At 40.1% G+C, this 12,714-nt stretch overlaps 3 protein-coding genes across 3 annotated transcripts; all 3 read left to right on the top strand.

Moving 5' to 3' along the window:
* Window positions 1-811: 811 nt before the first annotated feature.
* On the top strand, window positions 812-3,145 carry LOC122407713 (odorant receptor Or2-like). Its single transcript, XM_043414097.1, has 5 exons — window positions 812-1,193; window positions 1,863-2,468; window positions 2,545-2,643; window positions 2,731-2,886; window positions 3,030-3,145. Exons 1-5 carry the CDS (start codon window positions 948-950, stop codon window positions 3,099-3,101), a joined length of 1,179 nt encoding a protein of 392 aa, XP_043270032.1. The 5' UTR covers window positions 812-947; the 3' UTR covers window positions 3,102-3,145.
* Window positions 3,146-4,025: 880 nt separating this feature from the next.
* Window positions 4,026-7,701, top strand: LOC122407712 (odorant receptor 47a-like). The gene is made up of 6 exons (XM_043414096.1): window positions 4,026-4,362; window positions 4,469-4,735; window positions 5,002-5,604; window positions 6,462-6,560; window positions 7,103-7,258; window positions 7,341-7,701. Exons 2-6 carry the CDS (start codon window positions 4,469-4,471, stop codon window positions 7,392-7,394), a joined length of 1,179 nt encoding a protein of 392 aa, XP_043270031.1. The 5' UTR covers window positions 4,026-4,362; the 3' UTR covers window positions 7,395-7,701.
* A 2,472-nt stretch (window positions 7,702-10,173) lies between these two features.
* LOC122407714 (odorant receptor Or2-like) lies at window positions 10,174-11,843 on the top strand. Its single transcript, XM_043414098.1, has 5 exons — window positions 10,174-10,533; window positions 10,608-11,213; window positions 11,282-11,380; window positions 11,447-11,602; window positions 11,713-11,843. The coding sequence occupies exons 1-5, from the start codon at window positions 10,288-10,290 to the stop codon at window positions 11,779-11,781; spliced, it is 1,176 nt and encodes a 391-aa protein (XP_043270033.1). The 5' UTR covers window positions 10,174-10,287; the 3' UTR covers window positions 11,782-11,843.
* The last annotated feature ends 871 nt before the right edge of the window (window positions 11,844-12,714 follow it).

Here is a 12,714-nt window from a genome sequence, read left to right as displayed (position 1 = left end):
CCGAGCTATTTTCTCTTTTCTTGCTCCACTTGCTCGAAGCAGTTCGCGACATCCTTGGCTTACATTCCTCTTAGCTAATAATGGGAACAAACTGCTCGAATGAGTTAGCGAATTTTGTAAATTTCTTTTATTTTTTTATTCTTTCTTTTTTGCCATGGATGAAGACGGGCTCCAGCGAGGGAAGATCCGGTTCACACGACGGCCGAAGAGCGACTACCGAGGTCAGTTCTTCCAGAAAAATGGCTACCTCAGACGACGTGACCCGCGAGAGGAAAACCGCTGCTAACGTCACCTGCGTAATTCAATGTTATTATGCTCCTCTTACCAGAAATAATTGCACGAGGTACAAGCAGAGAAAAAAACCGAGCAAGTGCCATTTATGAACTTTTGTATGCGGTTATTAGAATGAATATCGCGTAAGCAACCGTCACAACAGAGTCCGCGGATACTTGTTTTCGTATAATCGTCCATTTTAATAGCAGCTTTCTATTTATATTCGATAAACTACTTTCCTCTTCTTATTTGTTTCTTTTTAGTCCTCGTTGTGTTTTACGGGATGAGAAAAATGAGGGAGGGCTTTGCGCTTGCGGCTTGCGAAAGCTTCTTTCTCGGGGAGGTTTAAGAATTCGGAGTTACGAATTTGACGGAGGATTGAGTTTCGGCACAGGTTTTTCAATCGTCTTCTTCAGTTGCTTTTTCTTAAAGAATCGTTTCTGGGAATTTGCAGGGGTTCTGGGATCGGGGATTGAAAAATGTGGAATTCTAAATAGGAGGAAAAATATTATTACTCTAGCTGAATCAATCCGAAGTAAAGTTGGCTTCGATATCGAACGATCTCGATCTAGTAAACGATGACTACTCATTTTTGAGGGGGTGAGAATGACTGATGATCGGCTGAACAGCGCGATTTCTTCGAATCTTCGTTTTTGTGGATTTTGAAGAGAATCATGGCGGGTCGGATCGTCAAGTACAATCGGTACGGTAACACACTTAAAAAATTTTTGTTGTTCGCTGGGCTGTGGCCGGTGGCCAATGCGAGCCTTTTCTATCGAGTCATTCCCTTCCTTCATCTCTCGGCCGAGATTTGGACGCTGTGCGCGATCCTTAATTTCTGCTGGCAACATGGGACAAATTTTCGACTCCTCGTCAAAGGACTTGGCTTAGCCCTCAGTTTTCTCACGACTTTGCAAAAAGTAATTGCATTTTTTCGATTACATCGACTCCGTGAATTCACTTCAATTAAGGTAGATCATGCCCGTAGGATCGTATTTTATGGGCGTCTAAATAGGCTCAATTTTTGTTTCCCAATTAAAGATATTATCACTCCAAATCAATGTCAGAGTTATTCATTCAAAATTGTAAATCAATTTTTTCAACCTATTTTTTGGCGAATGAAATTACAAGCCATTTATTGGACGGGGATCCCCCACTGACTAAACCCGAAATTCTATTCGTCCCTGGCTAAAATCCTAAGCTAAAGATCAAGAAAAAAGTGTTGATAAAAATTCAAGAATGGGCCGAGTCAAGAAGAAACAAAGTGCCGAAATAAAGAAATGTGAGGTTACGATTCCTCATTTTACCAATTTCGTTCAATCTTTAACGTAATAAATCTTTATTACTAGTAATACAACAGTCTCGAATTTTTTCCCAGACCTTCATTGTATACTTCATTGTTATCGTGTACTTTTTCATAAACTTTTCATAAACTAGCCATTGAAACTCTGTGCAAATTTCAAGACTTTATAAGAAAATCCTTTTGTGCATGAACTACCTTAAATTCAATGAAATTTTTGTCAAATTTTTTCCAACGTCACTGTTTTCATCCCCTCCAATAACTAAAATTCATTCGATCAACTTGGCAGATGTTTTGTTTGTTGCTATATCGAGATCGGTTGATCGAGTTACATACGAATCTGGAAGCAAGTTTTTCCCAAGATCTCGAGGACTCGGAGCTGCGGCCAATATTACTATCGCCTTTGCCAATGTACTACCGAGCTTCGTTGGTCCTGTCAGTCGGAGCGATTTCATTGCTCATAATGTACTGGGTAGCTCCAATTTTATTAATAATTATTCAGGTCGCTCATGGCGCGAGTGTCACAAAATACATTTTACCATTCACTACGATTTATCCGGGCTCGATCGGTCCCACAAACGCATGGCTGTACTCGGGTTTGTACATTTTCGAGATTTACGCCGGTACCTTCGTCGGCTGCATCGCAGCATCCGTCGACTCCCTCTTCGCCTATTACATCTTCCAAATATCGGGACAACTCCGCACGCTATCACATCGTTTAAATCAATTGAAAGCGAACGAAAACGACGAGCAAGTAATCAGGCAATGCGTCTCGAGGCATCGCGTTCTCACGCGGTGCCAAGCTCATCTCGAACGGATCTACGGACCGGTGGTACTTTGGCTATCGGTTACAAACGCCATGATTATGTGCGCCATGATTTGGCAAGCTGCTCACGTAAGTTACTTTTTTTATTGAGAGCAGCAATGGCCACGTCGTCGTGAGAATTTAACACGTGAGATTTGCCGAACAGATAAACCCGAAAAAAGCCATGATCGTTGGCATATTCATCGTCATGAAGGCCATTCAAACGCTCTTCTATGGCTGGCTTGGCACGTCCTTAACCGTCGAGGTAATTGCTTCAAACTTGCCCCCGCATTGATAACCCCGTGAAAATGTTCGTTTCTAATTTTTATCGTCTTCTTGCTCCTCCATAAAGAATGACAAATTTCGAGACGCGATCTACGCAACCGATTGGCCAGGCTCGGGTAAAAAGTCTCTGATGACCAGCATCCTGACGATGATGATCTACAACAGGCCGTTCGTGCTTAAAGCCTGCTCAGTCGCGACCATATCCGTGGACATGTTTCTCGCCGTAAGTTTCAATCGAACTTTCGATAACTCAAAAAAAAATTGAAATTTTTTCCACCAGAGAATTCATGAGGAAAATATTTGAATGCGAAGGCCAAAGTGCAGCTCACGACTCGACACATTTACGTCTATTTGATTTATTCGCAGGTCTGCAATACCGCCGTCTCGTATTACTTCATGCTACGAACTTTGGAGGAACGGAAAGGCCTGATAATATAATTGTAATGATTTGCAGGAATAAATTATCGAATGTGTGTAACGAATTTTTTCTTTTATGGAAAAAGCGTCTGGCAGAACTAACATCAGCTCGGTTTTCGTCACTATCGATTGGGATATTTTGCAATTTTTTTTCGCAAGCCTATTGCCAAATTGTCGTTTTCAAATTCATTTTTAGGCCAACTTAATTTTTTTCGAAATAAAAAAAAAACATTAAAAAAAAATCACTTCAGTTCAGTTTTTCGTTGTTTGGGCAGAATTTTAAATACTGACCTCTCGAGGCGAGAGTGAGTTTTGAGCGCCGCGAAACTGAGTCCAATTATGCGTGTTGAATTTTATTTTTTTTCAATATAACACCTCGCATTTCTATGATTTTTTTCTCTCCCCTCATAATTTATGTTTGCTACTGAAAAGTTGCTTCCGGAATTCTGTGATTGCTAATTTGTAATTTAACGATGACAATAAAATTACGATTGAATAGGAAACTTTATGAATGCAAGTTCCGGTCCAAAGGACGGTCCAAAGAAGACTAGTGACGCTCATTCTCCTGGAAAATATTGGACCTCCCCCGCCCTCCTGTGGATCGGAGCCGTGCCCTCCCGAGAGGCAAACTTCTGTCTCACCTCTGTAATTTGATTATATTTTATTCTACAATAATATGTACGTACCAGAGAAACAGTGGTACAAAGTTTACATAAACGGAAAACAATTTAGTGCAATTTGTCAACTTTAGTATCATTCGTAGTATTTTTCTCGTATAAACGTCGATTCTAAAGAAAAGTTTTATTTTTGTATCGTAAACAAGTTTCTTCTTTCGCTCTTTTTATCCTCATTATCCCCACTTTATTCTCAAACGATCGTCTATTTTTGCTCCTCTCCGTATCTACGTCGTTTTCGACCCGATGAATCAGTGCTTTGTTTCCAGAAGAGTGGAAAACATCGAGTAGAATTTTGAGTACATTGTGAGCAAAGTGAATTTTCGAATTGGAATGAAAATTCATTTTTTGTCTCACTAAAGAAATTTGATTTGTTGTTAAAGCAAAAATCATTCGTTGGTGAATAGTTTCAATATTTTTATCAACTTTTTCACTGTTTCAACTACCAGCCTTCTCGTCGATGTCATTTTGGTATAATCGTTGTTACGACCATCTTCAAATCTGGTTCAACAAAAATGTGAAATCAGTGAAAAATCGAAGAAGTTTTGCTCCATCGAATCTTTCGTCCGAGGTGTGCAAGGGTGAAAACAAGTGAATTCGCAACTAGGGTGAGGTCCCAACCTCCATGCCGAATGGTGAAATTAAAATTAGCATGAAAAAAAACGTTTCTTTTTCGATTGGTTCGATAACATTGATGAATAGCGATTATTACAGATGCATGAAAGTAAGGATGAAACGTCCATTCTAATAGACAAATATAATTTGTTTGAAAAAGCATTGAAAAAGATGCTGCTCTTCGCTGGAGTGTGGCCGCGAACGAGGTCGAGTGTTTTTTATCGTTTTTCGATGTGCGTCCATGGATTGGCGTCGTTATTAATGATTTTTGCAATTGCTACATTTTGTCTGGAGCACATTACGAATCTTCATCTTTTTTTGACGGGGCTCAGTCTGGCTCTCGGTTTCGTGACGATTATACAAAAAGTAAGGTGCCGAGCATCACGATGAATGATAAAAAATGATGACGATCGAGCAGCCGTTCGTTAAGATGATTTTTTTGTTAACGCAACCTCAGGTCACTGCCCTCGGGTCATTTGGACCCAGGCTAGAAGCTTCTTTATTTAATTCCTTTTTGATAGCATGTTCATGAAAAAATATGAAAAATATCAACTTTTTTGAGAGACAGGAGCACGGGAAGCGTCTCGAGGTCCCGAAGACCCACTGAGCTCCAGTTAAAATTTCTTTTGCAGATGATATGTTTGACTTTTTATCGAGGCGATTTGTTCGAGCTGCACGGGACTCTGGCCCAAACGTTTGCAAAAGATTACAACAATGTCGAGCTGCAACCGATTTTAATGTCGCCATTTTTGACATTTTATCGACCCGCGCAAGTAGTGATGGGAATAGCGTGGTCCGGGATGGCAATGTACTGGACGGTTCCTCTTATTTCCATACTAATTCAGTTCTTGGGAGGAGAAAAAGTCATAAAATATAATCTTCCCTTTCCGAGCTCGTTTCCTTGGCTAATTAGTGGCAATAAATGGGTTTACGCAGGACTCTACGTCTTTGAGGTTTATGCCACGACATGTCTCAACGTTTTTACAGTAGCGGTCGATTGCCTCTTCGGTTATTACATCTTCCAAATATCCGGACAACTTCGGGCTCTGTCCCATCGGGTGAGAAATTTTAGCTCGAAAGGGAACCATCGACGAGAGTTTGTTCAGTGCATCGCCAAGCACCAAATGCTCAGGCGTTGCCAAGAGGGCCTTGCACGCATTTATGGACCCATCGTTCTCTGGCTCTCCGTTGCCAGCGCAATGGTCTTGTGCGCTCTCATTTATCAAGCTGCTCATGTAAGTAATCAATCATAACTGGTCCATAATACTCTCCTTGTGTCGGCCACTTCCGATTCATTCATTCGAACGAAAAAAAAAGGTTGTGGTCGAGCTAGTCGACTGTGATCGTAGTCCTGCCACAACGTTTCTGTAATCGCACTCGAAATTCTCGTAATTTTAAATCAATTGCAACGAATTCAAGGTCGAATGACGAGAAAAACAATTTCTTAAGAAGTTCAGAACTGTGAAAAAAAAACCCAATTTTTTCCCTTCCCATGAAATCACACGTCAAACTGGAATCCTTAATTTATTATTAATATATTTAAATTTTTATATTTTCATTTTTTAAAATTTATCTTTACATTTACCGAACAATGAGAAGCTGAACGAGTCTGCCGAATGTCGAAGAGTTCCGTTGAAAAACGCTTCGACAATTACTACCTTAACATAAAAAAAATCATACGTGACATCGTCGCAGCCAAGCTTTGAATAGTATCGTAAAAGAGGGGAGGGGGGAGGCATAGATCGATTTGCAAACGGGACAAAATGTTGAGAAAATGTATAGAGACGGGTATTTATCGATTTATTCGAACGAATCAGAAGCGCCAGCTCCGTGGTCGGGGTCTGCGCCGACTCGTGGCGCAGCTTTCACGTTAAGACGCCAGAGCGTCTTGACGCCAAGTATTAAAAAAGCAGTTTCTAAGCGACGAAGGCTCATTTTTTATTGAACCTTGACAATGACAATGACAAAATTGTTGAGATTTCAATGGATCACGAAATGAGGAAATTTGTCTGATTCAAAGTTTCTAATCCCGTGTGAACACTGAAAATTCCACTTTTTTCGAAACTGATTCAATTCAACTTTCATTGGGCAGTTGAGTCCAAGAAAGGCGCTTCTGGTCGTGCCGTACTTCTTCGTTAAGGCCTTACAATCATTGTTCTACGGCTGGTGCGGGACTGTTTTAACTACAGAGGTAATTTCATTGCGATTCGAATCGTAAAGTCATCGGGAACGCCAATGTAATAGGCAAGAAAGTAGTTTTGTGGGATAACGAAAAATTCATCTTCACTGTTCCAAGCAAAACTTGGTGCGATAAAAAATGAGCAAAATTCCACCTCATTTTTTTAAATTGTTTTCACACAATTCGGCCTGTCGCTGAAGAAACAAACATTTCAACAAAAAATCCTAAACTCTCGAGATTGGGCAGGATTTTTCAACCCAGAAAAACTTTCTTCACCCAACCTTGGCGTTTCGTCTTTCATTTTGGTCTCCGATAAAATGAGCGCAACCGGGGCGAAGCGGATGAGCCGAAGCAAAGTAACGCTTCTGCCTGAACGAGCAAACAAAATTTCGCATTTTGGCATTTCTCTAGCTTCGGCATGTGCGGTTCCAAGCCTCCAAAAAGTGGAAAATTTTTTTTCAGCTGTCCGCTTTGCCTCGGTTTTCTATGAAACTAAATTTTCGCAGAGATTACAATCAATTTCATATTCATTCAATTTTCAAACATTCAATCAGAATGAAAATTTCCGTGAGGCCATATACGCGAGTGACTGGCCAGGTTCCGGTGAAAAAACCCTCATGACCAATGTTTTGATGATGTTAATCTACGCGAAGCCATACCCCCTTAAGGCCTGTTCCGTCACAACTATATCCGTAGATATGTTTGTCGCCGTAAGTCTGACGAATCTCAACATTTGATAAAGGCTTGAAAACTCATTGAAAACGTTCCTATTTCCGCTATTTATTTCCGCAGATCTCCAATACCGCTGTTTCGTATTACTTCTTGTTACGAACCTTGGAGGAGTGATGCTCCAATGGAAGCATTGTAACGTGAATGCATTCCTACTACGAGGTTGAATCTTTTCCAACCGTTTCCTATTCGTTCCTTCATTCAATAGCTACTTAAATGAACAACCTTTGACTGTCACTGACGTCAACTCGTTGTTTTTACCTTGCCAGGGCAGAGGGAACTTTTATTTCATGCCAATTGAAGAGTTTTGAATAAAAAAAAAATTGTAGTCCTGGTAAATCTTCTTTGGCATGGCCTTAAAAATTCTATGGAAAGTTAAATTATTTTCAAAAATTCTGAAAAAAGTCCCTATTCGTTGCTCTTTTTTGCTGTACTAATGTTTCATTGTTTCATAATATAAATGGTTTGTTACTACAGAACATTGGACTTTGTTTTTTTTTCATACTTCCGCCCAATTTCTTTTACACATTTTCGTTCTTCCTACTTCTCACGTGATCCCAATTCTTCCATAGATCTTCCCAATTGGTCGGGTGTGAAGATTTTTTTAAGTTTCTCTCTGTTTTGGATTTGCCAAGGGCTAAAGGAAACTGCAAGGAAAATGTCGATGCAGCGGACACCTCACGGAATTAGAGCAGGACCGAAAACACTTGATCGATATGATCGTCTGAAAAATATCAGACTCCGAGAATCGCATTTGTTTTCCAGTCCGAAAAAAATATCTTTTTATTTTTATTGAAAACGTGGGTACGAAGAAATGAGCTGAATATTCACAGTTTTATAGTACGACGCGATCGGACACGTCGATTCGTCAAGCGTCGTCCGTTCGATCGTTCACGACGGTCCAATTCGAACTTTTTTCGTTTCAATTGTTCTTCAAAGTTTATTCCAAAAATATTGAACATTTTTGCTGCTCATATTACAGCGGGAATCAATGAAAAAATCGATGACATAAAATTGAGAAAAATGAGAAATAAAAATGGATTTTTCTTCAGACGTTTCGACGCGGTCTGTCACTCTGAGACATGACAAATTTCAGAGCGCCATACTTCGAGAGCAGAACCACGGTCATTGACTAGTTTAAAAAAAAATTCTCAAAACGGCTCAAGCACTATTGGTTTCGTCAAGCTCTGTCGATTTTTCGTGTAATAAGTAATCCAACTCACCTGCCGGACACCAAAAATGTGAATTCGAATATAAAATTGCTCGGGACAAGACTACGAAAAAATCAACGATATAATTTTGAAAATAAAAATCAATAATGATCGAAAAGTGTGAAGTTTCGGGAAGAAGAAGCAACGAGGAAGCAGGAATCACGCTTGCGAGTCCAGCATTACTTTTCCAAACTCATGTATACGACGCAAATAATATTAATTCGGATTCAAAGGGTTCTGACGGAATTGAGAAACGCGGCTACATTCTCAAGGTAGAAAAAATCTCTAATTCATTCTAATATATCTTTTTACCATCGATCCAAAAAAGCATCGGGAAAACCATTGGAAACAACTTTTTTTCTGTCTTGTCCATTAGCTGGCAGTCTCTCTTGTAACGTGTTTGATTTTCTATTACACACAACACTCTTGGATTCCTCTGCCTTTATGTTTCGTTTTCTTCTTTACTTTTTCCTTACCACTTTCGTTACAAAAACTTTAGATATATTGCCCTGATTGCCCATATTTTTTCAGAACCGGAAAAAATCATTTTAACAAAAAAATCGGGTACCGACACATCGATGAGCTGTCACATTCGCGATCTTGATAACCTCATTGGTATATAAAACACCACTAAAAGTACAAACGCTGTACGATAAATACACTACCAATTACTGATAATATTATTTTTATCACTTGGAAAATTAAAAAAAAAAAAAATTTTTGAACACAACTGTGAGCTCTGTCACTTTACAATTATATTGATATTTTGAAGCATCAAAGGATTCACGCTGTATAAGTGTACAATTTGTATTATGGCACCAGATTTGTCACTGAAGAAACAACAAATAAACATAAAAAATGTGTGCGAAAAAATGCAGCATTTATTGATGAAATTGAAAAATAAATAATTAATATCTTATCACCGCGTTAAGCTGCGGAGTTCGCAGAGGTCGCGATCGAAAGAAAAAAAAAACATAAAAAATACGTCAACTTTCAGGATTCTCTGAAAAACTGTAATTATTTAATTGTTAAAGAAATAAAATTTGAAAGTTATCAAAAACAGCTCGAAAACACTCTCGCTCCTGTAAAAACTCTTCGGAAGCGACTCGTCATACATAAATGTACTTGTCTCAGAGTCGCCACCGCGACTCTCGATCTGGTTGACTCGAGTATCGAAGAGCGACTGATGACGCCAGTGCATCCAAAAAAAAATGGCTGCCCAAGATGGCGTGTACAAAGCAAAAAAACTCAGGCAACCTCGCCTCTATAATTGAATTTTTTTTCTCCCTTTACCAGGAATCTACGTACAGTGTATACATAAATGGAAATCAATTGCGTGCCATTTATCAACTTTGGTATGCTATTATTCGAACGGCGTGCAGAACTTTGTCAGAGCAACCACCGTCACGTTGGAGTGCGAGGACCTTTCGCTGTATAATGATCGATCTTAATGGCAAGTTGCTATTTATGTTACATAAAACGACTTCCCTCATCGTTTCCTTTTTCTTCATCCCTCCTTCTTTCTCCGTGTGAGAAAAACCGAGGAACGATTCGCGCTTGCGATCTACGGACGTTTGCTTCTCGGTCAAGCTGTCGATGAAATTCGGAGTCATGAGATTAGCGAAGAATTGAGTTTCTCGTGATCGGCGTTCTTTTGGCACTCTCTTAGGAAACTTACTATTTTTTCAAAGCCAAAGTTTGTTGGATTTAAATTTCTGTCTCAATTGAAAATGACCAGAAAACAGTGAACCGAATTTACTAAATCAAAATCTTGTTTTGAAACACTGTGAAGTGGCAACATGTCGAGTAGAATCGACAAGTACAATTTTTACGGCAAAATACTAAGAAGATTACTGCTCTTCGCCGGACTCTGGCCAATCGTCAACGCGAGCGTTTTCTATCGTCTGGTCCCGTACCTTCACGTGCTCGCTGAGCTCTGGACGACTTTCGCCATCCTCAATTTCTGTCGTCAACATTTGACGAACTTTAAGCTGCTGATCAAAGGGCTCGGTTTAGTCCTAAGTTTTCTCACCACAATACTCAAAGTAATTGAGCATTAAAGCCACATTTACTCGTCCATAAATTTGCTAACTTTTTCCAAATGTTCGCTTTCGAGCAGATGGTTTGTCTGACGTTTTATCGCGATCGGCTGATCGAGTTACACACGAATTTAGAATCAACATTTTCCGAAGACCTCGACGATCCTGAGCTTCGACCAATTTTGCTGTCGCCACTCCTGACCTATTATCGACCCTCGTTGGTCCTGTCCATCGGGGTTTGTCTGCTGTTCGCAATGTACTGGATAACACCGATCTTGCTGATAATTGTTCAGGTGGCCCACGGGGCAAGAGTCGTTAAATATCTTCTTCCCTTCCCGACTTCGTACCCTTGGTTCATAGGCCCAACGAACAAATGGCTCTACTCGGGTTTGTTCATTTTCGAGGTGTACGCCGGCATGTTTCTCGCCTTTATGGCAGCCGCCGTCGACTCCCTCTTCGCTTATTACATCTTCAAAATAACCGGACAGCTTCGAACTTTGTCTCACCGTTTGCGGAATTTGAAGGCCAATGAAAACTACCGGAAGGTTATAAGGGACTGTGTCGCGAGGCATCAAATCCTGACGCGATGTCAAGTGCACCTCGAACGGATTTATGGACCAGTGGTCCTTTGGCTCTCCGTTTCAAACGCCATGGTCATGTGCGCCATGATTTGGCAGGCTACTCACGTAAGTAACTCTTTTGCTCGACGCACCATGTAGTTTTGGCTTTTCCACGCAAGCTTTTTCCTGCGCAGATCAACCCGAAGAAAGCGATTATCGTGGGGGTTTTCATCATCATGAAAGCGATTCAAACGTTGTTTTATGGCTGGTTCGGCTCGACCCTGACTACGGAGGTATTTATCACTGTCACGAAAAACTTGAGCAGCGAATTCTCTTAATTCACGCTTTCATTGGTTAAGAACGAGAAATTTCGCGATGCCATATACGCGACCGACTGGCCAGGCACAGGCAAAAAGTCTCTTATGACCAGCATCTTGACTATGATCATATACAACAAGCCATTCGTCCTTAAAGCCTGCTCGGTCGCGACCATATCCGTCGACATGTTCGTCGCAGTAAGTCCTTCACAATTAAATAATCCATTGGAATAGACAAGTGAAGATTTCTCAATATTTTCTTGCAAGAAACGAACGCGGAATTGCTTCTGGTTGTTAATTTTTTGCAGGTTTCGAACACCGCTGTTTCGTACTATTTCATGCTACGAACTCTCGAAGAACGTAGAGGGCTCGAATGATTAAAACGTTTTCCAAAAAAAAAGAACGAAACAAATGAATTTGTGCAATTATCAAATGAGGGTAGTTCATATATTTTTGGTATTAAAGAAATACAGAAGTGATATCAAGAAAAAAAAATATACTTTTGTATCACTTTTTGTGATTGAGAGCCTCGAAAAGCCAAAAATTTTCATGTGCTCCGAGTTCACTCTGACTCGTTGTGTCTCGATTGTTTTTTTCTTGGATTGGTCATGCAAAAATTCACCTTCATCATTCTTTCACCATCGTTAAAATCATGATTTCATTTTGTGTGCCGGAAACGTCGGTGCATTTCGATTGAAAATTTATAGCTTCATGAGCACAGAGAAATGTTGATGGAATTGAAAACTTCACAGACGAAAGGCGAATCCGGTCCATGGGACAGTCAAAGCGAGACTAGTAGCGCTTGTTCTCCTGGAAAACATCGGACCCCCCCGTTTTCCATTTCTCGATCGTACCAGTGCTCTCCCCACAAGGAAACTTTTGCTTTGACTCTATAATTTAATTGTTCTTTATACTCGAGCGTCTACGTATCAAAGATAATTGCAAAAAGTTGATATAAACGGACTACAATTTGTCAACTTTTATATCACGTTCGTTCTAATGACGAGTTTCATTTTCATATTATTAACGGGGCTTCCTGCTTCCCCCGCAGTATTTTTTTTTCTCTCCCACAGTTTAACGTATTAACTTTTTTCTCTGGCTTCGCATTTTTCTTATTCAGTAGCAGTGCTTTGTTCCCGATCGACTGGAAAGCAAGCGTCAGAAAAAGTTTTCACGTGTACGATCCGTGATTGAAAAAAAAAATCAAATCGAAATTGCCGCTGATTCTTTCGGTGCACTACTCGCAGCTTTTCACGTGACAGTAGAAAAATTGTTGACTGATTTTGAGTTTTTGATGTTATTTTTCAACA

This window comes from Venturia canescens, chromosome 3, assembly GCF_019457755.1.
Source record: "Venturia canescens isolate UGA chromosome 3, ASM1945775v1, whole genome shotgun sequence".
NCBI lineage: Eukaryota > Metazoa > Arthropoda > Insecta > Hymenoptera > Ichneumonidae > Venturia > Venturia canescens.
The sequence above is the reverse complement of the archived record's forward strand: the minus strand, read 5'-3'. Positions and strand labels throughout refer to the sequence as shown.